Below are 27,980 nucleotides of genomic sequence, written 5' to 3'. Positions count from 1 at the left end.
AATGTCTTGGATTAGCCGGAAACTGCCCCGTCATAGCCACGTTCCGGAGTGGCTGCCCGCCGGTTGCTCTGGCGCTGTCTGATCGGAGCCAACGGATTTTTGCCCGACAACTCATTTGATGTTGCGAATATTGAATTCAGATGCAATTTTCGCCTACCGGAAGAGTTTGTGCGGTGGATGCGCCGCGAAGTCTCTCAGAAACTGGCGAGACGTCCGAGCGATGGTGGTGACTGCAGTGAATGACCTCGCTCCGCCTTCCGTAAGTGCGCGAGTGCGTGCAACGTGCAGCATTTTCTTCCTCGAAATTTCTCTTTGCGCTAACCGCCGCTTCCCTTATTGTGTCCGTCAGTGGTTCGGTTGCTTTGTTGACCGTGCCTTCACCTACTCTGTGTTTTTGTCAGCTGCAGGCTGGTTTGAGAATTTACGTGAATTGCCTAGCTTCCCGTGATTTGCGCCAACGCGTTTCGTAAGCACCGAAAGTTCTCGCCTGTGCTCATGGCTTGCGCAAGTTTTGCTTAGTTCTAACCACCGTCAACTAAATGTTCGTGCATTGGCATGCAGTGCCTAACGTTTCATGATTCGCGTTCCCCAATTCAATAAACGTCATATAAAGCCTTGTGTATTACAGTATATTCTCGTGTTATAGCGCCGCACCACTCTATATTGGCGAAATATTTCAGAAAGGTTATTCGTCTATTGGCCACGCCCCCTTTTCCCATGCACGCACCAATGTCGATTCAAATGAGTAGCGAAGCTTCGGGTGAAAAGTGGCCCAAAACCGGTTGTCCACGACACCAGCAGCGGTGGTTATGGGAGCAGCGATTGAAGCTCGACTAGGGGAGGAGGCGCCAAGCATCGTTAACTAAAAGAACCTTTTTCTATTTTAACACAAGACACAACTTCAACTTATACAAAGGAAATAAAATTTCTACTCAACTTTATATAGTTGTGGCGAGAAAAGGAAATAATTTGTTTCACTGTATAATTAAGAATGAATACCTCTTTTTTCAGCGCTCGTTAAAAAAATAGGTGGTAACGCCGCTTTCAGTTGCAATGCAATGTAGCTCTTACAGTATGCAGAAAGACGCACTCGTAAAGTTCACCTGCTACTATACGCCACTTTCGCATGTGTTGTTTTGCTCGTCGACGTTTGCCTGAGTCCTGGTGGCATTGTTTCCGAGGTGTTTCATGCTGGTTATCGTGTTCACTCAAAAATAGCTAGTTACGACCACCGCATAATTGTCACATCGCTGGTTTGGTGCGGCTGTGCTGGCCGACGGGCTTGGCGTCCGACGATGCGACCAGCACTCAAAACTCCAAGCGTTCTTGGGCTCGCGAAGAAACAATGCTTACTGCACGGATGCGATTTCGGCACCCGTGCTGGCGTTTTGATGCATCTTTCCGCGGTAAATACTCGAAACCGCCATAGCGTTGGATTGCGGGGCATTTGAAAATACTGGCTTAATGGCAGGCCACCAAAATAAATGTGGCGCCTTTGACAACTAATATGACATCACATCTGCTTTTACCGAATGTGGCGTCACATTATTTTTCGTTCTGCCTGAAGTAGTCCCTCCTCACACAAATGGCGCAAAGTACCATGGACAACCATGTTTTGAACGTATGAGTTTCCATGGAAACTTCGCCTCCAGGTGTATTTCATGCTGACTAAGAATAGCGTGACAAACACATCGTCAGTCGCCGCATCTCTGCAGAGTACAGAACAGACGCCGTAAGTCGGTAAACGCGGTATATAGGTCTCCTCTTAGGTGACGTCGCAGCTCATAATCTTTCGGCGGCAAGCTTGTCGACGCTTTGCGGTTTGTGCGGTCACGCTTTCCGACCGCGCCGTGTTTCGTAGACAACTGCGTGCGCCGGTGCTCCCAAACCGCCCGAAAGGAGCACGGGTTTTCGACTAGAACATTCTGTTCACGCTTCACGTGGAACCATCAAGAACTGCTTCAGCTTTTCACCGCTCGGTGAGACTTCAGAGCCCGCGTCCAGGTCGGACAACACGTATATAGAGGCGGATTACGCGGCGTATCAGTCTCTTCTTTGTTTGTTTCCGCAATCGTCGGTTAAACACTAGCGAAATTAGTGTCCAGTGCCCCGCTGCATGTGCTGCAGCACTGGGCGTATGGTCTAGCGGTAGTATACTGCGTTCCGGATCTGTGTTTTATAGCGTATGGATCGAGCATGCGTGGTCTTATAGCGCCTGTATTTCTTTCTCGAGAGCGATGTCAACCACAACGGGCCTAGCCCCGATTCTAGAGAAGTGTTTCAGTGAACGCGCTCGCGCCACGTATTTAGTATCAACAGTAAAAGTAAAGAGGTAACCGCCGGTGAATTTTTTTTTTCCCACTCATGCTGTAAACATTTCTTGCTTATCTCGGCTGCTGACCACGCACCTAATGTTTGTTTTTATCAGCTTTTAATTCCAACACTTCTAGAAGGTGGATGTTTCCTACGGGTCTTGCTGGGTAGATACCTAGGCATTCCAGTACCCGCCGTGATGACGTAAGGCTATGGCGCTGCGCTACTAAACCCGAGGGCGCGGGATCGAACCCCGGCCCCGGTGGCCGCATTTCGATGGGGGTGAAATGCAAAAACGCCCGTAAACTGTGCATTGGGTACACGTTAAAGAACCCCAGGTGCCCGGTCAACATTAATTCGGAGTCCCCCTACTACGCCATGCCTCATAATCAAATCGTCGTTTTGGCACGTAAAACCCCAGAATTTAATTTGTATTTAACGATTTGTTGAGTTGCAGCAGATGCATTCATTCTGATGCGAATATTTGCTCCGGTATGTTTTGTCCTCAACAGACAGCTCGCGCCTCAAATTGAAAGGCCACTGACCTTTGTGTTAGCGTGCAGGTTTTCCCTCCCGATTACTTGTCGTATTGGTAAATCTCCATGGCCTTTATTTCCATTATTTGCATCCAATTTATCGTCAGTTTCTCACTTTCAATTTGATGACTCCGGGTTGTCTGTATTCAATTGCCCTGTAATTAGTTGCCAACTTTCTTGAAGTCTTCTTCCATTTCGTGTCCATGCCTTTTGAGACAGATATTTGGAGAATTTAGTGTCCCGTCTCTTGAATCCATGTTTGAGATTCTTCAAAAATTTCGCTGTGCGCTTCTCTTAAAGAATAACCAAACCCATATCAACCTGCACTGCCTCATTTGTGGTATTACCATGGGCCCGCAACGCCAATCGGCTCATCCGACCTTGGTTAACTTCCAGCCCCGACAGGATCTGATAAGCATAGAACGGCATTAGCGAACGTAAGCGCAGGCTGGCGTAACTGCATCGCTGTGCTCTCTGGCGCAGGCACGCCAGGGTTCGAGACCTGTGTACTGCGCAAGCACGCACCCCATTATCTTCCAGCGTGTTTTCCTCGTTTCAACCACACGTGCCGGCGAAGGCGCAAGGGGCCGCTTCGGCAGCCAGTGTACTCACGTGGCTGGACGCTATCGAGGAATGGCGCTCACGGCGGCGCGCCATACGTCTCCTCAGCGACCGCGCACGAATACGAAACCATTACCGCTTCCACCTTGCTTGTGTGCGATCAGCTGTCGGAAATGCAACTGAGTTTTCGCTAACGCACTGGGCTCCAATCATGCTAGATTGAATCATGTGGATTGAAGACGTGTGCGGTAGTTGGCTGCAAAAATAGTGACAGGCATGTTAAGGAATAGAATGAATCTGTGTGGCCAAGTTCACGGACCGCTGCTGCAACTGTCCGAACGTGTTACCGGCACTTCTTGATTTACGGCTTTCATCGAGGATACAGAAATTTGCTCATCCACCAGCCTTGTATCGCTAACCTTCAAAGAAAGGGCTTCATCCCCAGAATGTCGGCAGGAGTGAGTACCACTCGTGAATCAATGACAAAGGGAGTAGTGCCGCTTCCTGTCATAGTAAGTTTCGCGCACGTTATCTATACACATGTCCCAAATGGCAGGAAAATTTACGCCCATTCTATCGCCGACGTATCAATAAGTGAATGGGCGCACACTTGAATATATGCGCACTGTATGCGCACTATATATGACGGACTACACCGATGGCGCACGAATGGTCGAAGCTTAATGTTTCGTGACGGTCCACAGGAGTAAGCGAGTTACTAGCTGTAATATATATTTGCGACAAGGTATTACAATGTACAAATTGGGTTGGAGTGCATACGGCAGGGATTGCCAAATCCTGACTGGGAGCTTACCACTGTTGTTGAAAAGAAAAGTGTACAGTCATTGCATTCTACCGGTGCTAACATATGGGGCAGAAACTTGGAGGTTAACAAAGAAGCTCGAGTACAAGTTAAGGACCGCACAAAGAGCGATGGAACGAAAAATCTTAGGACTAACGTTAAGAGACAGGGAGAGAGCGTTGTGGATCAGAGAACAAACGGGGATAGCCGATATTCTAGTTGACATTAAGGGCAAGAAATGGAGCTTGGCAGGTCATGTAATGCGTAGGATGGATAACCGGTGGACCATTAGGGTTACAGAATGGATAACAAGAGAAGGAAAGCGCAGTCGAGGTCGGCAGAAAACCAGATGGGATGATGAAGTTAGGAAATTTGCAGGCGCAAGTTGAAATGCGCAAGACAGGGGAGATCACGGGGAGAGGCCTTCGTCCTGCAGTGGACATAAAATATAGGCTGATGATGATGATGATTACAATGTACAAAACAGCTGCGTTTCAAGCCTTGTGCGCATAAAGAAGAAATCTATCGACACTGAGCACACCCGCGAGCGATTAGGCAGAAAATAATCAGATAGTGGCCGCACCGAGGAACTTCACTGAGTCAGAAACTGACAAGCCACTGTTTCAAAATATTTGCCGAACAAAGAGCAAAACACTAATCCTGACTGAATTCATGAGCGGGATGTTTGAATAGCTTAGAATACATATTTAGTCCCGCTTTTAGAACAAGCAGCATATACGCTGCTTGCGCCGTTTGGACATAGCTTAATCAGCTCCGAAAGCGCTTTTGCATGTCTCTGAAGCTGTGATCAAAGCTTCGTGTCGTCCACCTAGTCACCGTCTACGATATCTCCGAAAACAGGTTTTCTAAGCCGCGCCGGCGTCATACACTTCCTTTGTAAACAAGGAGGCAGTTGAGGCAAGCAATGGATGCGTCACCACGTGATCAAACATGGCAGCGCCCACGGGATCGCCGCGAAAACGGTCAATAGTTCAGCGCACCGGCGCAGCCAACGTAACCGGCGGCTTCGACGCGCCCCGACGGGCCCGGCGCTGAATAGGTGACGCGTAAGACGAGAAATCGCAGGGAATTGTGGGGCGCGCCGTCTGCTAGCAGCTTCCGGTTCGACGGAGGACGCGGCGGCATCGGCGCCATGCCAGGCGCACGTGTTTTTCTACGCGGTTTCACCTGTCAGTCGTGCGAAGCTTTCCGTCCGCTTTATCGACCAGCAATGTCGTACCAGTCATGCAGCTGGTTTCTAGGCTTCAGTTCACTCTGGGCGCGATGATGACGAGCCAAGAAAGGCAAGCATACGCTTTTATTCATAATGAAACTCTGGTTTTCGTTTCGGCGGCCTTTTTTGTTTCTGCCAGGTTTTGCTCTACGACATTTGCCGTTGCTTGGACGCACCGTCACTGACTGCTCTGCCTGCGGGTGATTCAGACAGGTGAAAAAGTTATCGTTATCCGATAATTTATCAAGCGTATAGAAGCATTACTTAGAAAATCGGGTGCTGAGGCGATGGCTACAGCGGTGCATGCTGCTCTGTGATCGTAGCTCAAAACTGATATCGTCGGTATAACGGTGCAGCTAACGCTGAAAATAACTTTGCGCGTTGTCAACGACATTTCTCGGTCAAAACTCTAGGTGCGTTTGAAGTGGTACGAAGTTAGACGTTCTCTTTTTTTTTCAACAATGGCCGTATCACCGTCATATTACGGCTGTGCATTATCTCTATCTTGCGGAATGAGCTAAGGAGGGCTGGTTGGTTACGAATATTATGTATGTGTCTCGCTGTGTCCCGCTTAAATTCGGGCCGTGAAACCTCGTTTCATAATACCTCTACATGTGCATGCGAGTACTGGAATAGTTCTGGTTGCCTTAGTCAATGTTAGAGAAAGAAATATCTTGGGGAATCATTCCGTGTCGGTCCTTACACAGCTAATCGCCACCTGATAAGTGGTAATGTACGTTCATTTTTGTTCACGGATGGTCTCTGCCTTGTTAGAGTTTTGGAAGTGGCAGCTATTCCTCTGATGCTTGTGCACAGCTGACTCAGCAAGGGTTGCTGTAAGGCAGTAGTTACATGGGTTCACCTTTAACGCTTGAATTTGAGCAGCCATGCAACGCCTGAACAGCCGACGATATTTTTGCTAGGCACCTGCAACCGGGTAATCTTCGAGTGGGTCAAAGCCGGACTGCAAGCGCAAGTGGCTGTCAGCTAAGGCGTTGGGCTGCTGAGCACGAGCTCGCGGGATCGAATCCCGGCCGCGGGGGCCGCATTTCGATGGAGGCGAAATGCGAAAACGCTTGTGGGCTTGCGTTGTATTGCATGTTAAACAACCCCAGGTGGTCAAAATTATTCCACAGCCCTCCACTACGGCGTGCCTCAATCAGAACTGGTTTTGGCACGTAAAACCCCAGAAAGAACGGACTGCAAGCGCATCAACGGAATTCAACGGCGAAGCGGTGGCGGCGGCTGCGCTGACTCGAACCAGAAGCAGCTAGTAGACGGCGCATCCCACAATCCCTCGCTATTTTACGGGTCACCTATTGGCTCCTGACCAATTCGCGCGTTGGACGCGCTGACTGCGCCTACCCACAATGCATTTTGCGCAGACAGCCGACGCTGGCCCGCGACGCCGATAACGTCGGACTATAAACGAGCCTTTATGGGAGCAGCGATTAAAGCGCAACTATGTTTGGAGGGAACAAACATTGGGAAAGAAAAAAGCGTTCTTTAATTAACGCGAGACAAAGTAAGATTCATTCAACGAAAATAAAATTCCTAATCAATTTTATATACGCATGGCGAAAAAAAACTTTTACTTGATCATTATCAATAAATACCTTTTTTCAGCGTTCACCGTAAGAGCGCCCACCGATAGCGGCGGGCGTTGACGCCGCTATCACTTGCAATGCAATGCAGCTCTTGAAGTGGACGGAAAGGCGCGCTCGTAAAGTTCACGCCCCCTCACATGTTGTGTTGCTTTGCTTGTCGACGTTTGACTGAATTTGGTGACGCGGGTAGTTTGTTTCTTAACCTGTTCTGTCAAAAGTAGTGAGTTGCGACCGCCAGACAATTGTTTACTTCAGTTCTTTTCGTTGGAGAGCGCTGGCCGATGGGCTTGGCGTCCGACGAAAGGGCGAGAACTCTACTCCCAAAGCGTTCGTCGGCCTCCAAAGAAAGTATGTTCCATGCAGCGATGCGATTTCGACACCCGTACGGCTGAACTTTTCCTGGGCCGGTATTTTGTAGCGATGCCTTTAAAGTAATAATGACTTTTCGCGCTTATCGCGCTTTGTCAGTGGTCAGAGCGACGGTCCGCTCGCGTTATCAACGTTGATATCGTGAGCGGACCGTCGCTCTGACCACTGACAACGCGCGATAAGCGCGAAAAGGCATTATTACTTTAAAGGCATCGCTACAAAATAGCGGCCCTGGATCGCTTTCCACGCTGAAAGCTCGAAACGCCCATCAAGTCGAATAGCAGGGCATTTGAATATACAGCTCTAATGGCAGGCCTTCGAAGACAAATTCGCGCCTTTGAGAACAAAATGACGTCACTTCTGTTTTTAACAGATATGACGTCAAATTGTTTTCTTCCACCGGAAGTGTTCCCTCCTCACACACATGGCGCTAAGCCCCATCAACCGCAGATGAACAACCATGTTTTGAACGTATGGGCTTCTATGGAAGCTTCGCTACCAGGTATATTTACCTTGCGTCTTCGTGGTGGTCGGTGTCGCCGAGCGCCGACTATAGCACTGAGTCGCGCGATATCTTTGGGGCGTCTGATGTGATGGTGATGATGAGGTGATGTGATGGAGCGCTTGGAGGAAGGACAACCCTCTTCTCCCGCCGCCCCAGATGGCTTGTGCGGGACAGTTACCACTTTATTAGGGATAGCATTAATTCGGCCTATTTGGTGAGGGAGGGGAGGAGAAAGGTTAAATGCGATGTATCAGTTCGCTGTCAGTAGCAAGGGTCACCAGCGGCTGCAGCGGAGGGCCGAATCGCCAGCTGGGCAAGTCGTCATAGGTGGCGACGGTGACCGTAGTGGCCGCATTTTAAATGATTTGTATGGCGTTGTCTGGCTGGTGCGTGAGCATGGCAGTACCAGACGACGTAGAGGGATGCGGCGTCGGGAGAGAATAGCGGTCACCTTCCATGCCCCCGCTCACGCTGCTAGAAAGCACACATATTACGAATCGGCTGATATGTATAGCCGTCTATACTACCGCTTCAGATGGGCTAAAAATTAAATTAAATTATGGGGTTTTACGTGCCAAAACCAGTGCTGATTATGAGGCACGCTCAGATGGGCTGGTTAACGGTTCTGTTCTCTAAGGAATTAAGCAGTGAAAGAAACATCACCTATATATTGACACGTATACATGTTTATCTTTCACCGGTGGCCGCTTTCCACCGGCTAACAAATGTTAAACGTTATCGCTCGGCGCAGGACGCGCCTGTATCGGAAGTTTCTAGAACGTTATCGATCCTTCTTTCCATTGCCTGTTTTCACCAACGCTTATGTTATCTGACCGACGCGAATTGTCTAGAACTTCCTGGAAGACACGCGGGCATCAGGGATTAATCTGGAACCTTCGATGACTCAGGTATAAAAGCCGACGCGCTTTGCCGCTGATCAGATTTTCTACGACCGCCGACTGTGTTCGCCGCTTTCGTTGTGCTTCGAGTGTAGCTTGATTTTGTGGGCACAGGTTCGCCCAATAGAGAATCAGTCTCGTCATACAGTTTTACGACTGTTTACTTCAGCCTCACTACTACGTGACAATATCCTGACAGCAACGAATATGCACCTTCAAGTGAATCATTCTTTCTATGAAAGGATAGTTTTGTAGAAGCGCGTTCGGTTATTATTCGCCTATAGTGACAATCATCGTGAAGGGTGCTTGCAGTTTTTTGTCCTCTAGAAATATGACTTGAAAGTAATTTGAACGTAACCAATTACTTTTCTTAGTAATTAGTAGGGTTCTTTCATTATTGAAATTTTCCAATCGAAAACGAATATTTGGAACAACGACCTTTGCATATCGAATCGAATGCCGAATAGTTTCTCAGATCTAAGCAAAATTGTTGGTGTTTTTTTTTTTTTTTGGGGGGGGGGGTGTCAACTTCGTAAAAAAAAGGCTTAATTTGAATTCATGCATGCATGGAATACCATTTAAAACTGTACGTCCAATCATTTTAGGATCTTGTGAATGATCGGAACAAGTGCTTTATCTGGTGCGCCACGGCAGCATTACTTAAATTTAAGAACCAATGCCGGTTGCTATCCGGGAATGCGTGTAGCCCGCTTTGGGCGGTGGTTATTTGTGGCACTATAGATTGCGCTATGTGTTATGGGTGGCGCTCCTCTAAACACCGTGTCTTGCCCGTACGCGGGAGTTCACCGGTAATTCAAGCGCCACTTCATCAAAGTATACTGTAGAACCCCGTGCAGCGTGTGCAACCGCCTCTGGTCGCAGAGGCTACGACTAGAGGCGCAGCCTATCGAAACACTAGCCAAGGTAAATACACCTGGTAGCGAAGCTTCCATAGAAGCCCATACGTTCAAAACATGGCTGTTCATCGGCGGTTCATGGGGCTTAGCGCCACCTGTGTGACGAAGGAGCGCTTCCGGTAGAATAAAAACTGTGAGGCCATATCCGTTAAAAACAGACGTTGCTTCATTTTGTTCTCAAAGGCGCGAAATTTGTTTTCGTGGCCTGCCATTAGAGCTGTATATTCAAATGCCCCACCATTCAATTTGATGGTCGTTTCGAACCTTCAGCGTCGAAAGCCATGCAGCAAAAGGTCAGCGCGCCTTCTGCACGCTCCATGAACTGCATTGCATTGCAAATGATAGTGGCGTCAACTTATGGTGGCCGCTGCAAAAAAAGATATGCATTAATAATGATAAAGTCAAATATAGTTGTTTTTTTTTCTCACCACGCGTATATAAAATTGATTACGAATTTTATTTTCGTTGAATGAATCACTCTCATTTTAATTAAACGCTTTCTTTTTTCTTTCCCAATGTTTCTTCCCTCTTAGTTTCGCTTCATGTCGCTGCTCTCATAACCAACCTTGCTTATGTCAGTGACAATTTGTTCTGAACCGCTTTTCACCCGGAGCTTCGCGGCCTATTTGGATCGACCTTGCACTGGCTCCCATGACGGAAGAATGCGAGAACGCTCTCCATACCATCGGTAGCGGTACTGGTAGTACCATACCACAGTGCTGTTTTTACCTCTGTGTTTGACTGCAGCATTTTCAGGATCTGTCCACGAAGATCTTAGACACGAAAAATCTGACTTACTTCGCAATGAAACCTAAACGCTTTAAATGAGTGAACTGTGATACAACAGCCACTTTCTGCTTGTAAATCTCTGCTCTAAATGCAACACTAATCATAAACAAACAACGGCAAATGCTTAACGAGTTCATCAACCTAGCAATGTCATCGATAAAACCTTACAGAAACGAAACCGCCATTACACCTTTCCACATAGTCAATTCATTCAGCATCTACTGTGAAATATAAAATGCTAACCACATACCTTCACATTATCCTATTACCCGCATCTGTCTTTCTATTTATCACCCGTAACCCCTGAATATGTCTCTTTGGTGATATCGAACCTGAAGTAACACTGGCCCCGGTGTAGACCGCATTTCCGGTTTTCATTTAAGGCTTGTTGAGCAGCTCATGATGTTCTCAGAAATGTAATGTCATGTTTAAATAAGCTACTTTTCTGAATTCCCTGCAAAAGAGCCAATTCCCGTATATAAAATTGGTGAAAAATTCCAGGTCTTTAATTACCGTCGCATCTGCATTCTATCTTCCATCGAAGTTAGAGGCGTTGTTATTGACACGCATAAATAAATTGTTTAAACCTTGCAAATTTGGTTTTCGCACGGGTAGTTAAACTATCTTGGCTTTGTTAACATTAGCTGATTACACTGGACATTCTGTTGATCTTGGTAATTTTGCTATTCGGTTTAGACTTTACTAAAGCATTCGACACTATAAACCATAACATTTTTTGCCAAACTAGAACCTATTGGTATAACCGGTCCTGCACCCAGTTTGTTCAGAATTTACCTACTAGTGTTTACTGGGGGCGCTCATTCTGAAAGGAAAATCGCTAACCAAGGAGGGCCACAAGGTTCTATATTAGGTCCCTAAATGTTTTGCATTTAAATTAGTCATCTATCCGACTTTTAACTTTTCAGTATGTTCCGTATATGCAGAATGATTTAGCAAGCGTCATTGGATGGTGCAATTCTAATTGTTCAATTATAAACCCAGCGATAACCCAGTTCGTGATCTTTAGGCCAGTTTCAACGATCATTACCTTGTAATCCTGTAATAATGTTCACTGGTCACCTTGCTCTTGCCTCTGTTTCATTCAGGTATTAGGTTCGATCTACAACTAAAGTTTTCCTATCACAATATTGCGTTCATCAGCCACAAGATAGCATTTTGCATCCGAGAATTGATTATATCTCATGCATATCTTCTAAATATGCATTATCATTATATTATGCTTTCATTCATAGTCATATATGGCATTGTTGCTTGGGACATTACTCATTATTGTCACCTTTCTCCATGCAACACGTACAAAATCAGGCTATTCGCTCTATAAGATAGAGCTCTTCTAAATCCTCGTATGCTACCTTATTGCTACGTGCAAACTATATATTTATTCAACTTCTTACCTCGAAGATAACAAAATGTTTTGGAAGGATACTCTATCCGTCTCGGTTGATTTAGTGTTTCTCTGGAGTGCCCCTTTAATTACGTTTTGTGAGTGTAGTTGTGCATGTTTACATATCTTCTATACCTCACTTGCTCCCCATAATTCTCTGCTTGCAGTTCGCTGTGCGCTGAAGTCACGGCATTTCGTGATTTCCGGTTCCGGCGGGATGTTTCCGTGGCAACCTTTCTACCGTTTTTTACGGCAATTGCCACTTAAGACCATTTCGTCGAGCAAGGTCCACGACCATCATGTCTACCACGGGACGTACTCGATACAAAGCCAAAATGAAGGCACTTCGACGCTGCTGCTCGTCTGCTTTGCTCCGGTAGCTAACAGCTCCTCTCTGGGCGATAGCTCGGCCGACATATCTATAAACTGCAAGCCATTCCACAACGTGCCATTGACAATGGTCAACGTTTCGCCGTTTCTCGACCCCACTTCAGAGAATCTCTTGTTCGTTCGGTACACGGCCATCCCAACGCAGGAGGCGGTGCGCATAATTGAAGCTGAGAAAGTGGCTGAGGTTGAGATGCTGCTCTCGTTAGAAGAGTGCGCACCGTACACCATCAGACGGGAGGACACGCAAGCACTTGTGAAAGCCAACTTCGCCGAAGCAGACGAGACCGTCGTTGAGAACTTGCAGGTGTGTGTGTATCGTCGGTTTTCGCACCATTTCTGTTTGCACTGTGTGGCCCGAGTGTAGCGTCCACAAGACAGTTTTATTTTTCAATATGGCTGAACTGCTGGCCCGTTTTAACTTGTACTTTATGTAAGGGACATTTAGTATCCTCATGAAAGTGGTATGTAGCTACGAACAAAGCCAATACAGCTTTCTGGCTTGCCTTGGTGTGGTACGTTATCAAAATTGTAACCGTATAAGTTGTCGGGTGGTCACTCCGCAGCCCGGACAAATATTTCTTAATCATGCGGAATCCGCGTGAGTTACTTTTGTGTAGCTAGGAATGGGCAGACTCCGTTTTTGACAATAATCGGGTTCAACATGTATCAAACCAGTTTTGGTAGAAGCGAGCAACTGGTTTGTAACCAGCATCCGGCATAGGATTTAGTGTGACACCGGGTATACGAGTACATGTACTGACATCGAGGCTGTGAATCGACCCATAGTACAACTGCTGCATGTAATGCACGTTATTTAGTCATTATCTTATTTCAATATATTAAGAAATTGCTTTAGGCTGTTGCCATTGTCAGACTGTGCTTGCAGCATTCAGTGGCAAACTTTTCGAATTGGCAAATTGGCAAAGCTAACCGTAATGATAACGTGTGTGTAGCGATTTTAACGAATATCTGTTAATTAATTAGATTAATTCATCAGTATTCCTGTATTTTATATTATTCTGAATCTAGTAACTTTAATTTTAGCCGGTTTTGCGCTGGTATTGGCATCGTTTGGCCCTGTTTTGCACTTGTGTTTTTTGACCGTGACGACATGACATATTCGACGCCGCCGTCCTGGCCGGGCCCCTAAAGTGCTCCGCACTTTAAAAAGAAAGCGTCCACTATTCGAGAGAGTAGAAAGGAAAGCTCCTAAAGTGCAACCCGTGCAAAACAGCATTTCGTGGGCGTAGTGCGGTTCATCCGCAGCTTGAGGACACATTCGCGGACACTTCGCTCCTACGACACACTGTGGGAGGCGGCCAGCGACAAACGGTTGTCTTCCGAGGACAGTGTTACTTCCGACGATTGAGACTACAGCTCCGATGGTGGGTGAGCGGTGCGGTTTCGATAATCATTGCGTTACCGCGATTTTTGGTTGTTTTCTTTTCTCCGCTTTTTTTTTCACCTACACTTAGGAGGTCGACATATATTCCCTCTCGACCTATAATCCGGTTTCTACGTACCATTGCAGCTGCTGCCATCTATGTCTACAGTGTTTTCGTACTTCGTAAACTGCAATACGTAAAATATACGCGCAGGCTAAAGCTCCACGGCTTTCGACGTTTCTGGTTACGCAGGTGTCTCTGGTGTGCCCACTAGCCAAGAGGAAGATTCGGGTCCCGTGCCGTGGCCTCCGCTGCAAGCACGTGCAATGCTTCGATGCCTACGGCTACCTTGCCGTCAATGAAGGTACCCTGAATCCATCCTGGCGCTGCCCCGTCTGCAACGACCAGGTCCTTCTCGGGGATATTGGCGTCGAACTATTCATGCTGGATGTCCTTCTAAATGCTGATGACCAGTGCAGCGCTGTGGTCATTCTACCTGACGGCAGCTGGGCGCCGGCAGCAGACTACGACGACCACAGTGTCATCATAATTGAAGACAGTCCGGTCAAGGACACCGGAAGAACGCTATGCGATCAGTCCATCATTGACTTGACGGTCGATTCGGACTAGTCCCAAAGACTGGACATGGCTTGGATATCCAATCAACCAGTGTCGTTCTGTGAGATGAGATGGTCGCGGCTTCTGCCCATGGTCCGCAGGCGAGAAAATGGAATGTCGTGCCACAGGTGTGATTCAAGGCGCCTCCCTTTGAGCCAAAGATTAGGTTTGTTAGTATTGCTTTGATTAGTTGTGGTGCATGTGTGTATGCGGCTGTGAAAATCGGAAGCGCTTTATGAATCTGACAACCCTAGCCCGTAGTCAGATGCAACTAACGACCTATGTGAATTAGGGATATTTTACCGACTTAAAATAGTGTATAACACAATAGTATACTTTCTCGTATTTTTGATCCATTTTGAGGCTTTTATGAAGAAATTTTACGGTTTTTATATCACGTGAAAATACTTGTGCTCTAAAGGCAGATGATTCCCTCTCAGGCTATATGTGCGCCTTCTTTGTTTTACACCAGCTGGCGGCCCTAGTAAGGTTTTCACTCGCGTTTATCCGAAAAATCGGGTTATAAAAGTTATTTCTTTGCTTTCCCGGATTTAGCTTGACTGCCTATCTGGGTAAGTAACTATCTGGGCGCATATATATGTACGGGGGGATAATGTTTAAGTTTCCTGCAGTTTTTCAAAGTGGCGGATGGCATAATTCTTGTCTTTATGCTGGATTATTCGTAGAGGTGGACATCGCTAGCACGCGAAATCGGAACACATATTCACCTAATTGACAAACATTTACTAATTAACGTCCTAATCAATTTACGGCCCATAATGCAATTTGCGAATTGTAGCCGATGAGCTTGCAAGACGTGTCCACTTGAAATGAGTCTCCAGGATGACACCAGTTTCGAGGTACTTCCCAAGGTGTAAGACGAAATACATGGGCGGTGCAGTTACTTTTGTGCTTGAATGCATAAATGATGGTTTTATAAAAAAAGTAAGTTGAACAGGGCATTTTTATGGCGAGTTTCATGGCGTATATCTCCAAACTGGTGTCATTTTGGAAATTGTAAATGTAACAGACTTGCATGGTTGTAAACGAAGCGGATTTCACGATGATTCGTGCAAAACCCTTCATACCCTGAATCGCCTTTTGTGCCAAACCACGTAAACAGCTTTTACAAGTAAACCTGTTGTGAACTTGTGGCAGGGGTGTTGCAGAACGTGCAGAATGGTCATGCACGTGCTTCGGGTGGCCCGAAAACTGTGCTCGGCTCGTGGGTCGGGCTTGGGGCAGCCCGATGTCATTCCCGGGCCGAGCCACGTGCAGAGCCAGACTCGATCTCAGAACATTGGACGATATGACGGAATGGTCATCGAGTGCAACATCCAAAATCGGAACCTACGTCCGACCGAAATCAACGTTTCGGTAGAAATGCGGTAGAAATGCGCAGTTTCGTTTGTATAGGTGTAGGCGTGCGTCATTGGATGAAAACGACTTTCTCACCTCATTGAAACATTGTGACATAATTTGAACTTCATCGGGACATCGGCTTAATACTCGCACAAGGGACTCGACGAAAAGATGTAGATGGTCGCATGAATAGCACTTAAGATGGAATTGAGCTTCTGCTGAAGGAAAACGGCACTCTCATCTAAAAGGAGGCTTAGCAAGCGCGACGAGGCGCATAATGAAAGATTAGTGGCGACCCCACCGCGCAGTTCCCGTGCTAGTTCACCATGACGTCATGGATTTTGATCATGTTTGATCCACTATTTATTTGTGAAGGACATCTTTTTTTTAAGGAAGACCCAACCTAGCGCTTTAGGAAAATGTTTCCTGTGCACGAATGCCCTGAATAAGAGGCATACTTTGACATTTATGACGTCACACCAACGTACCTACAATAGGGATTCTTCGCGGAACCTTAGTGGACTTCAAGGAAAGAAAAGGTTGGCCTTCATTTTTTCCAATAACTGCTTTCTGCCGAATGATTGAAACTATGGTTTTCGATGAATAACAGCTTAACTGGTTTAGTCTTTAATCACCATTTCAAATACGCTGATAAAAATCAGCCAATAACAATTAAGCTTCGGCGCTGTCTTGCACTATACTGTCGGTATATTTGTACTAGCACAAAGTGAACACAATAGTCAATACTCAAACACAATGTCAATTTACGTAAACATTAGACTTTCAATGGTCTGTACGCCAACTGTAAAAACGATACCTTGACGCCAGAAAGGCTGCTGGTGAAGTAAGTTCCTTCTGAAAAAAGAAAGTTATCAGCTGGGTGTGGAACCGACAAAGCAAAGGGAAAAGGCAATGGTTCGTGTTTAAACGCGCTCAGATTTCGTTCCTGTTCAAGTTCGGTTCGGAGAACTAAATATTTCATTGTTCGCAGACCGGTTCGGCGCTGTAGATTTTATCCTGCCCCTAGGTGATATGCTGCATAGTAGTATCGACTTATCCGCATGCGCAAGTTTCATCAAGAGGAAAAAGCTTTTATTTTCATTTTATGTCCTTAAAGATCCCGTAGTAGGCGCATTACATAAGGGATCGGTGTAAAACACATACGAACAAGTGTACAACAGTTTCAAATTGCTAAATAAAAATTAGTTACATTTTCAACAAATTGTGACGAGCAGGAAACTTGATGAGGAAGGGCATTCAAGTGTTTTAGATGCTCGGTAGAAAAAGAAGGGTGAGAATGTATTTGTGCGTGAGTGTGGCTGTGCTTTGTGCTACCTGCAGGGATGAACGATGCGTTCTGACCGGTGTGACGGAGGGACAATGCATGGTGGGTGATTAAGCGTCGAATAGTAGAACCAGTGGAAGAGGGATCGAGAGGGTGGCGATGCGGCAACAAAAGGATAGAAGAGATGCTGAACGAATGAATTACAGATACGGGGGAATTTTTATGCCCACATTAAATACAGAACTAATTAGTGAGAATTCCTGCATCAGTGTAAGATTTGCGTAGCTTGCACATTCGTTACTTTTACAACAGCAGAGTCTGTTTATTTTCGTTTTGCTTCTGGTTTTCACTACAGGACTTGTGGTAAGCGAATTGTGGAATGCGATATATTTTTTAGCATTGTCGTTTGTTGGGCGGGTTCGTAAACTGATTTGGATAGCATGTTTAGCGCCAGTCGACAAAATAGAAAGGGAGACGACACCTCATTGCGCTAACTTTCAACATAGTCCGGAGGACTGACCTCGCCCATTGTTCTGACGCTACAAGGTCTTAATGGTCCCTTCTTGGGCATGCTGGCGCGTAGGCCAGACAAGGTCCTCTGCCACAGGAATTCTGTGCCGCTGTTGATGTTGACATCAACGCCCGAAAAGGACATCGTTATCGAGTCAAGGAAGCTGCGTTTCAGTTCGTTTGCGAACATCTGGTAGACATCCTACCGCGGCTATTATAGTAATGCAATGGTTCCTTCAACCATTAGCCATTTAGGCTTTGGCGACTAATTGTAATAGGCGCCAGCAAGCGTTCACGTTCCTTGTAAAGCTGGCCATTTCACTAAGAGAATTTAATATAAAGCTACACATTATTCATCCATATAAATATTGTTCGTGTGTTACAATCACAAAAATATGTGTATGAGTCCCGTATATATGAGATATAAAAGAGTTTAACGACCAGAAGCTTGTGTCGTACACAGCAAAGCGAACGAAGAAGTCGTACACAGCAAAGCGAACAAGGCTGGAGCAGCAGCGCTATCAGATAGCCTATGAAGGCCGCTTGAAAGCGCTACCTGGGGTGAGACAGCGAGAGGAAAGCCTTCTCTTTCCTGGAAGCATTTTTTTAAAGACGGAAGAGAGAGAGGGAGAAAAAGTTACTATAGGAGAAAAGTTGATCGTGGTATTTTCAGATGAGATGTGCAAATCTAAAAGCCTGCATGTTCAGCTGATTGAGGCATAAATGCAGGACCCTAATTGCGGGAAAAAGGTACCCAAGTACACGTTTTCATCCCCTCAAACACTATAGACCGTTATATCGGCGAGGAGGAACGTAGCGTCGAACCAGCGCACCGTGCCGCTCTCCTCCTCGCACTGATGTGTGGATCGCCGTTTCTCGCAGCGGCAGCTGGGAACGGTAGCGGTGTCATTTCGAATAAGTGGGATTCTAACGCGTTTCGTCTGATTTCCGCGCTGTCGGATGACTCCAGATCAACGAGCTACCGTTGTGCTGTTTTCGACTGTAAAGAAGTCAGTTTCGCAGCACGAGCGAATCAATGAATGCGATAGCAACACGCTCGAATATTATACGAAGTAAGGCTAGCAGCTTTAGGAGGAATATGAACTGTGGTAAACATGAGCTTGCTAAGTTAGCAGGTGTGATGTGGAGTGGCCAGACCCATATGAAGGTAGACTCAAAGACCGTGAGAAGTCTCGTGTAGAACGGTGGCGTTGATGAGAACCGCCTCCCGCGTGCAGGTCCGAACGGCTATGTACGTTCCGTGTTGCCGCTCCGGCCAGCATTGCATGTGTGGCGCGCGTCGGACAATGAGCAGATGGCATAGTCCTGACTATACGGCGCGGGGAAAGATAGCGCACGTAAAGGTAGAACGCGAGCAGCGGTTTTGGCTCCTTGTCACCCTGGTGCGGCCGCCATCGCGCCCACAGATAGCATATCACAGGGCATGCAACACTGGGCGCGCGGGGCATATATGCGATCGGGCGCTCGCTGGAATGTGCTTAAAATTATAGTAATACAATAGTCGCATGACCAGAAGTAATTTGGGTACTTATTGAGGTGTATAAATGAAGCGCAGCAAATATAGTATTATGGATGTAAACACACGTAAATATAACTGGGACATAGTTCACTCGACGACCGCGACAACCGTCTTGTGCTGGCTGAAGTAGGTTGAAAATGGCACGCAGTGCACTAGGGATGCGGCACCGTTTCCGAAGACAAGATCTAAACAGGTGTTGTTGCGTGTAGTAGGTTGCGTGACGTCCGACAGGAGGCGAAGCCGAAGATCGGCATCAAGGAACACGACCAGCCACTCGTTTTCACGTCGAAGCACATTGACGTTGAACTCTTCAGTAATGATCACCGGCGCGTACTCGAGGTACACCGCACGGAAGTTATGCAGCATGAAGTCAGTGACGTTGGTCCGTGAGGCTCCTGGTGAGAGGTACACTGTTGCAACGATGAACACCTGTGATGCTTTAACGGCACACGCACCTCCACAACTCATCTCGGGCAGCGAGTTGAGTTGGTAGGGAACGCTTCGCGGTAAGAGCGTGGTTCCGTGGCATAGCTCGTAAACGGCGACTCCAGCAGCTCGGCGATCGTTTTGCGAGGTTAACGCACTTGTAACCTGGCGAGTCGACGGCAGTGTTTGTCCACGTTTCGGATGAGCGTAGCAGTGGCAGCTCGCGGACGACGTGGTCGTGCGGGACATCGAAGGCGTGCGCTGGCAATGAGTGTACGTTGATGTTGCATAGTGCTAAGGGGTGCGGTGACTGGAGCAAGGAAAAGCACTTGGAGGTGCTGGTGAGGAAAACTTTTTGAGGAAAACGCTGTTTTATGATCGAAGCACAAAGTTGACAGGAAGGCCCATGCATTTCGTCGGACACCTTGGAAATTAATCTCGAAGCTGGTTCAGTCCTGAGAATTCGTTCCAAGTGGATACGCCTTGCGATCTCAGCGGCTATAATTCGTAGATTGAAAGATGCGCTGTAACATAATTCTTTCAAAAGTTAGTTCGCTTAATTATTAAATTAGGCGTTTTGATTTCTCGTGGAAGTAATGGCCACCTCATCGAGTAGTTTAGATCAAGGATTTTAATTGTGCTATCTGCCACAGGCAATTTTTAAAAAAATTGGTGCAGCTAAAATGAAACACCTTGTATACCTCAGCAGTGGTAAGAGTGTAGCCGACGCTTTGCACTCTCCCAGTCGGCATCGCTGCGATAGCCGATGATGGCGTCGTCTCCATTATCCTTGTGAATAGCGTGCACGTCTTGGACGGCATCCTGCGTGTTGTAAGCCTCGGTGTCCTTGTTGGAGTAGTATAGCCTGACGCGGTGAGGACAGCGGCACTTTGCGTCGTATTTGGAGACGAAGCGGGCTTGAAACATGTCAACTTGTTCCATTTGGAGCGCATGACAATCGCCGATCTTTGACAGGGTGGTGGAGAACATGGCTTCGCTCTGGCGGACGAGTTGCATAAGCGGGAAGCAGGAGAGGTCATGCGAAGTCACGTGGGTGTTGATGCTGTTGCGTCTTATACTACGTTTGTACACCTCGCAGGCGTGGAGGGGTGGCAGCTTCCGCAAGTCACCAGACATGAAGTCCAAGCCGCCGAAAGGGTCGTTGTAACTGCCAGTGATCTGTCGCAGGCGGTCGTCGACACATGCGAGAGTGTCGCTGCTCAACATACTGCATTCGTCCACAATGACGCACTTGACGTTGGTGAACGCTGTACGGAATGAGTTGAAGTCTCCGTCACGTGAACCCCCGTTCGCACGTATACTGAGCTTGAAGGCGGCGTGCACGGTCAGTCCACAGATCGTAACCGCGGCCTTACCGGTTGTGGCGCATGCGAAGGTTCTGCGTGCGCGAGGAGGCGGTGTTAGTGTATCGGTTGTAGGCGCCCATGATAAGGCGCAAAACTAAGGTCTTGCCAAAAACGGTAGCACCAGTCAGGAAGATTCTCAGTGGGTCGGAAGTCGGTGTCGTTAAGTAGTAAATTACCTCGCGAACAACTTCGAACTGCTTGTTGGTGAGCCACATCATTTCCCTGTAGGCGTTACCGGTCATAACGTCCTGACACGTGCAGACGGCGGCACCACGGCCTTTTGGCGCTACGGAGTTAGCATCAGGGGCCCCTTGCAAATCTTCATCGTCGTTTTGGTCGACCAAAGGAACGTGCCGCGGGTCAGTTGCAGTCTGTAGTTCGTACCATGGCCGTCGTCTGTGCACATCTGGTGCAAAGACGACGGACGGCTGGTGCATGTCGAACTTGCTCTCGTGCTCAGATATTTTAAGAAGCAAGGCGTCCACGTTTTCCGCTTACATATGCTCAAAACCATTACCATTAGAAATGTCTACTTCCTGGCGGAAAGTAAGAAACAGTGTGACCTCTTCTCGCTTGTAGTTCAGTGAGTCGTCGATGGAGTATAGCAGCGGTAACGAATGACGGCTGGGTCGCGGTGCTTTTGGTAGGTGTGCACATTGTAATGCCCAGCAATATCTGCCAAGCACACGTCTTCCACACTGTATGGCTGGTGATCTTATCTCCGCAACACCCCAAATTTCCAGCCATCCGTTGACGCCGAGTCGAGACCGGCTGTTTCCATCTGCACGTGCGTTTTGCGAACGCGCGTGCGCTCTTCCGAAAGGCATGTGACATTGTAGATGATCCGTTTACTGGACTCGGACTTATCCTGTCGGAGGAGCGTTCAAGGAGCTTCCTGAGCACTCATCTCAAATGCCTTCAGCATCGTAACGCCGAGTAACCGAAGCGCCTGGGCATAAGGTAAGCTTGGAGTGTCTGCCAAAATGTCCAAGACGGCTTTGTGAAGGTTTTAAACTCCGCGATTCGACTTATTGACGTAATCCACCACATAAATAGCACACGAGTATACGCGCCTAGGACGATCTGAAGGCCCATGTTTAAGTCGAGTATGGACCAACGGATTGAATACGTTGATCCACTTTTGTTGCACTGTTCGCTGGATAAGCAAGGTCGGACGCGTCACGCCAGCGCGGGGACGGACTCTACCAGGGAAGTCATTGTATGGCGGGGGAGGTGGCCAATGTTGCCGTAGTTTGTGCTTTCCAGAGCCGCGTTCATCTGCAAAAAGCGCTCCTTTAGCGCCACGCGCCGCGTGCCTTCGGCATCGTCTTGTGTGGCCGGATAGGGAAGCAGCAACCATAGTGTTGTCAGTGGGCCAGAAAGGAGTGCCATAACGGCAACGAGTTTCCGCGCTTGTACCAGGTGTGCGTATGTTGGTGCACTTGAGTGCGCAGGCACGGCAACAGATGTATCGAGGGGCACGAGGTGCGTTGCGAGGCGGATCGTTTCTGGCATGCCCGAGGAGACGGTTTCGCCAGATGCGTTGTCCAACGAAAGTATGCTGTGAGCGTGCGGATTACTCCGGTGCTGAAATTCAATGCGATTGAAGTAATCCACGATGTGGTAGGGTTTGAAAGGCGAGAGAGTGCGGCTGTACGCAGGAGATTTAAGATGACGCACACGAGCTTGTGAAAGTAAATGGCGCCCACCATGGCGTCACTGTTGACGAGCTCAGCACGGTAGATGAATCTCGTTCCTGACACGTCCACTTGCACGCCAGGATTTTGACGGCGCAACCGCTCAAGCAGAGTGAGTAATCGCGGCCAATGCATCTGAGGCTGACAGGGTCAGGAACCCAGTCGGCTTGCCAAGCTGGCGTATCGTAGCGAAGACATCTTTCTTTAGCTGCAGCCAGTAGTGGACCGTGTGTGGAAGACCCTCCATAAAGGTCATGTCTTGGTCTATGATATCCTGTATGAAGTGTTCGTCTTCAAGCATTTGGCATGTGATTTCGTCGGTGTCGTCGTTGATGCGAAACGTGACGGCCAGGCCGCGACTGACTCTAAATCGGAGCACTTTCATTGCCATGAGCAGGATATGGTCAAGCGGGACACCGCCACGGTCTTTGCGACGTATCTCACTGAAGGCATACGTAAATGCTGTGGGATGAGCTTCTGGTTTAACGCGTCGGGGCTCCCCAAGGTATATCTGAGGAAACTGCAACTCTTCCGCTCTTTCTTCATAGAGTATGCTAAGAGGTTGTTTGCGTTCATCAGGAGCTATGGCCAGGAAGCGTTTTTCTCCCACACCGGACTGTTCGAATGCGTTAAGCGCCACACAAGCATCAAGTGGATAGTGCACGTCGGGGCATTGGGGCAGAGTTTCGACGGAATGCTCGAGCAATTGGAATGAATCCTCGTCGGGAAGAGCGTGTAGAGAGGAGGCGTCAAGTGTGATACCAAGTACCTGTACAACGCACTCCGATACAAAACATCGAGCCAGGGTTTAAATTCAGATTTTTTGACCACGCCAGAGAGGTATATCTTGTTAAGAAGCTTTCGTTTAATGTGAACACTGATGGCATGGTCTTCGTGTATGTTTCGCGGTAACGATTTAACCATAGTGTCCACTACGATGGGAACGTTAACGACGGGTTCCACAATGTCATACTGTCCTCCACCGTTCACGAGGCGTCGAATTTACATGAATGGTAGACGGGAAGCAATAAAACGCTCATTCATCAAGTTAAAACGAGGTAACCCCGCGGAAATGGCCGGGAAACGTAACTGTTACTTCGAGAAAAGGCCGGTATTGTACTCCTTTGCAGTGCGCGTTGGTATGTTGAGCACAACATAAAGGAGTGCACGTCTTCGTTTGGAAACTCGGCAGTGGGCAGGGGCACGTGCGCATCGCGGATAGGCCAGAGGTCAGCTGTAAACCAAAGAATATCGGAAATATCACATGCATATCAGAATTGGTTATTGAAGAATTGTCTTTCGAAATGTGTGCTAGCCGCCGGCAAATGTGATGTTTTTGGGCAGGAGGTGGTCACTTGTGCCAAGAGCCGTTGCCGCCTCGTGTTCTCGTATTACTTCATCGTCACGCCGGGCACGACGCGCGGCCGCTTCCTGGTCCCGGACTGCAGGGTCTAGTCTGCGTTATCGCGTTGCGTCGCATTCGCGTTCGGGATCTACCGCTGCCACCCGTTACGCCCGAAGGCCGAGGCCTGCACTAACTGCTGGGCTCCTGGCCACCGCGCGGACGTGTGCACGAACCCTTAGTCCACCCCTCTGTCACCGCTGCGGCCAGGCTCACAAGGCAGTCGAGCCCCCGACCTGCGTCCCCTGCTGCATCTTGTGCAAGGGAGCCCACGTCACGGGCTCGCCTCCGTGCAAGCTCCGGTTTGACCGGAACGGCCCGTCGTCACCTCCGGCCACCTCTAAGCCTCAGCCTCCCCCACCAGCGCCACCCACCGTGCCCATCCACAAGACCTCTCGGCCTTCCCGCCGCCGCTCTGCCTCCCGTGGTGCCCGGTCTACCAGCCGCCACCGCTCCTTCTCCTTCCCGCCTCTGCCCAGGTCCGAGGCGTCCACCGCCCCCACCACCACATCACCGGTAAGCTGGAAATCGCAGCCTCACACGTCGGACCCCCAAACCGCGGCCCTCAAGGCCACTATCGCTGCCCAGCAGCTGCAAATTCAGGAGCTGTCGCGCCAGTTGCATGCCGCGCTAGCGCGTCTGTCCTCCCCCGCTCCTTCTCCTCCTCCTTGCCCAGCTACCGCACCTTCACAAACGCCGCCTCAGCCGGCGCCAGCAGAGGAGCCAATGAACACGGCACCCTCGGCTGCGTCATCGCGCGCCTCTTCCGATGACGTAGCGCCCGAGCGTGACATCGTTCGCAAAACAGCCTGCTTCTTGGAGGCGTTTGAGCAGTGCGTCATGGCGCGCTTCGTGCGACTTGAGGAGCGCATCGCCAGTGTCGACAACCGCGTGGCCACCATCGAATTCCACCTTACCGCCCTAGACACCAGGGTCGCGGTCCTAGAGGCCCGCCAGAGCGCGACTGAGGCCACCCTCGCGCACCTCTCGCTCCCCGCCCCTCTCACCCCGGCACCTACCCCAACGCCGTCCGGTGACCCCGCCATCCATCATGGCCAGACACCCCCCGCACCTTAATCTCTCGCAGTGGAACTCTCGGGGGTTCCGCGGCAAACGGAGCACCTTGCAGCTCCACCTCCACAACATCCCTCCCGACACTCTCCCCTCTGTCCTGCACTCCAGGAATCCCTAGCTCCTGTGAAGCTGCGCGACTACACCTCGTTTCATCTTTCTTCTGAGGCCCACCCAAAAGTTGCCACGCTTGTGCACCGTAACCTTGCTGCACGAGCTGGACGTTTCAGACTGTGCCCATCTCCTCCTCGAAATCCTTCCCCGCCGTCGCACTGAGGCAAGCCCCTTCAGCCCCTCTACTCCTCGTCCTCCGCGAAGCGCTCTCCTGCGCTGGCCGCAACGCCATGGTCGTTCTGGGCGATTTCAACGCACCTCATACTAGCTGGGGCTACCTCCAGAACACCCGCAACGGCCACTCGCTCTGGACTTTCATCCACAACGAATGTCTTTCCGTCCTTAATGACTTCGCTCGCCCCACCATGATCGGATCCGGTGTCCAACGAGACACCAATCCGGACCTTACCCTCGCCAAAAATGTAGCCGATCCGACCTGGTCTAATACGGGAGTCTCCCTCGGTAGCGATCACTACATTCTCTGCACCACTTTCCCTCTCCCCTCCCTTGCTCGCACCTCTACTCGTCTCACCCAGATAGTTGACTGGCACCGCTTCCGTTCCACTCGCCTTTCTACTTCCTCCTCTGCTCCTATCGCCGATCTCTCTGCCTGGACTGAGACCCTTTTGGCAGACGTCCATGCTGCCACTTCCACACTCCCTGCAGCACCACACTACACCACGGCAGACAGCCGTCTACTGCACCTTTGGGAGGCCTATCACGCTGTCCACCACCGGTGGCAGGCTCGGAAACACAATCGCTGCATGCGCCTCCGTTTGGCCCGGCTCGCGTCGGAAATGGAGGAGCACTGCTCCTCTCTTCTTCGACAACAGTGGGGCCACACATGCGACCGCATGGCCGGCACCCTGGGTCTCCGCGACACATGGTCACTTCTCACGGTGCTGCTAGACCCTACACACACCAAAGCTTCCCAGCGCAAGGATATATCCCATCTCCTTCACTCCTCCCCACTCACCGATACTGACTTCCTGGCGGCCCTCCGGGACCGCTACCTCTGCACCGACCCCCCTATAACTCTTCCCGCCTACACCGGTTCCCCCTAACCCTGACCTTGAAGCGGACATCTCCCTGGGAGAGGTTCAGTGCGGCGCTACTCACGCTCCGCACCACCTCGGCCCCGGGGGCGGACCGCATCACTGACAAGGCACTCCGAAACCTAGATACCCCCTCCCTCGAAGCCCTTACTGACCTTCTCAATACGCATTGGCAGGCTCGGTACTCTTCCTTCCTCCTGGACTCATGCACGTGTCTCTTTCATTCACAAACCCGGTAAACCTATTGCCCTCGAGCACCTCCGTCCCATCTCGCTCACCTCCTGTCTCGGCAAGCTGTTCGAGCACGTCATCCTGGCTCGCCTCCAGACCTATCTGGATCATCATGACCTATATCCGGACTCTATGTTCGGCTTTCGTCCCCAGTTGTCCACCCAGGATGTCTTGCTCCAGCTTTCCGAGGATGTCCTACACCCCTCCCACCACAAACACGCTCGAGCTATCCTGGTGCTGGACCTTACCAAAGCATTCGACAATGTACACCACACCGCCATTTTGGACGCTCTCTCCTCCCTTCATGTCGGACCCCGTGTCCATGCTTACGTGACCGCTTTCCTCGCCCACCGCACAGCCGAAATCTCGTATGGCCCACTTTCTTCTTCTTTCTCCCTTGGCAACAAGGGTACTCCCCAAGGCTCTGTCTTGTCCTCTCTTCTATTTAACCTCACCCTCTTCCCGCTGGCACGTGCACTACGCACTATCCCAGCTCTGTCTCACGCCTTCTACGCCGATGACATCACCCTATGGGTGACCACCGGCAATCTTGGCGACATGGAGACCACTCTCCAGGCGGGCGTGGACACGGTGGCGACTCACGCCCGGTCTGTCGGGATGAGCTGCTCCCCGGCCAAATCGGAGCTTTTGCTCCTTCTGCCTCGGGGAATGGCCCCCCTGTCGCCTTCTCCACTCAGTCTCCTTTGACAGCACACCCCTTCCCCTCGTCTCTACTCTCCGCATCCTCGGACGCTTTCTTCAGTCCAATGGCAAGCACACCAGTCTCATCAGTCGACTCACAAACACTGTACACCAGACCATCCGCCTAATACGCCGCATTCTCACCTCACTGCCCATCCCTTCCAACGTCTACTCCCTGCTAACCGTTCAACCCCTCCCTAAGAATATGCACCCTGAACACCACCCGTCCCGTAGAGCAGCGCGAGCCTCCGCGCTCTGGCGTCAATACGAACGGCAACCCGCCGTGCCTTACGTGGATGCCGCCCCGTACCGCCACTACCCAGCCCAAGCCCTTGCAGTCACTGACAACTCTTTCCGACCCACTCTTACTGCCTCAGTATACACTTCGACCTCGGTCGAGGCCGAAGAGGCAGCTATTGCCCTTGCCATCACGCAAACCACCGCGGAATACATTTTCAGTGATTCCAAGCCTGCAGTCTACAACTACGCGGTTGGACGGGTGGCATCCGCGGCCTCCGGTATCTTGCGTTCCGACACTGTTCCCTCTCGCCCAATCCAAATCATCTGGGTGCCTGCTCACGCGGCCCATCCTGGCAACGAGGCGGCCAATTCCATCGCTCGCGATTCGACTGACCGAGCGAGCCCGCCCCCGCCGGGAATGGATACGCTCGACGCGCTCCTCACGTACCACGATATCACCTTGCACTACCGCCTATCTCGTCTAACCTTCCCCCCACCGCACAAATCCCTTTCCCAGCACCACCAACACTTGTGGCGCCACCTTCAGGCCCACACCTTTCTTACTCCTGCACGTCTTGCCCTCTTCCACCCCGGGACGTACTCGCCGGCCTGCCACTTACGTGACAGCTCCCGCGCCAATTACGATCA

The 27,980-nt window shown here is 49.6% G+C and overlaps 1 protein-coding gene across 1 annotated transcript; it reads left to right on the top strand.

The window, feature by feature from the left end:
- Window positions 1-100: 100 nt before the first annotated feature.
- LOC119445824 (E3 SUMO-protein ligase PIAS4-A) lies at window positions 101-15,058 on the top strand. Its single transcript, XM_037710122.2, has 3 exons — window positions 101-259; window positions 12,105-12,631; window positions 13,965-15,058. The coding sequence occupies exons 2-3, from the start codon at window positions 12,155-12,157 to the stop codon at window positions 14,340-14,342; spliced, it is 855 nt and encodes a 284-aa protein (XP_037566050.1). The 5' UTR covers window positions 101-259; window positions 12,105-12,154; the 3' UTR covers window positions 14,343-15,058.
- The last annotated feature ends 12,922 nt before the right edge of the window (window positions 15,059-27,980 follow it).

The sequence above is a fragment of the Dermacentor silvarum genome, chromosome 1 (genome assembly GCF_013339745.2).
Source record: "Dermacentor silvarum isolate Dsil-2018 chromosome 1, BIME_Dsil_1.4, whole genome shotgun sequence".
NCBI lineage: Eukaryota > Metazoa > Arthropoda > Arachnida > Ixodida > Ixodidae > Dermacentor > Dermacentor silvarum.
This window is presented reverse-complemented; position numbering and strand designations above follow the sequence as displayed.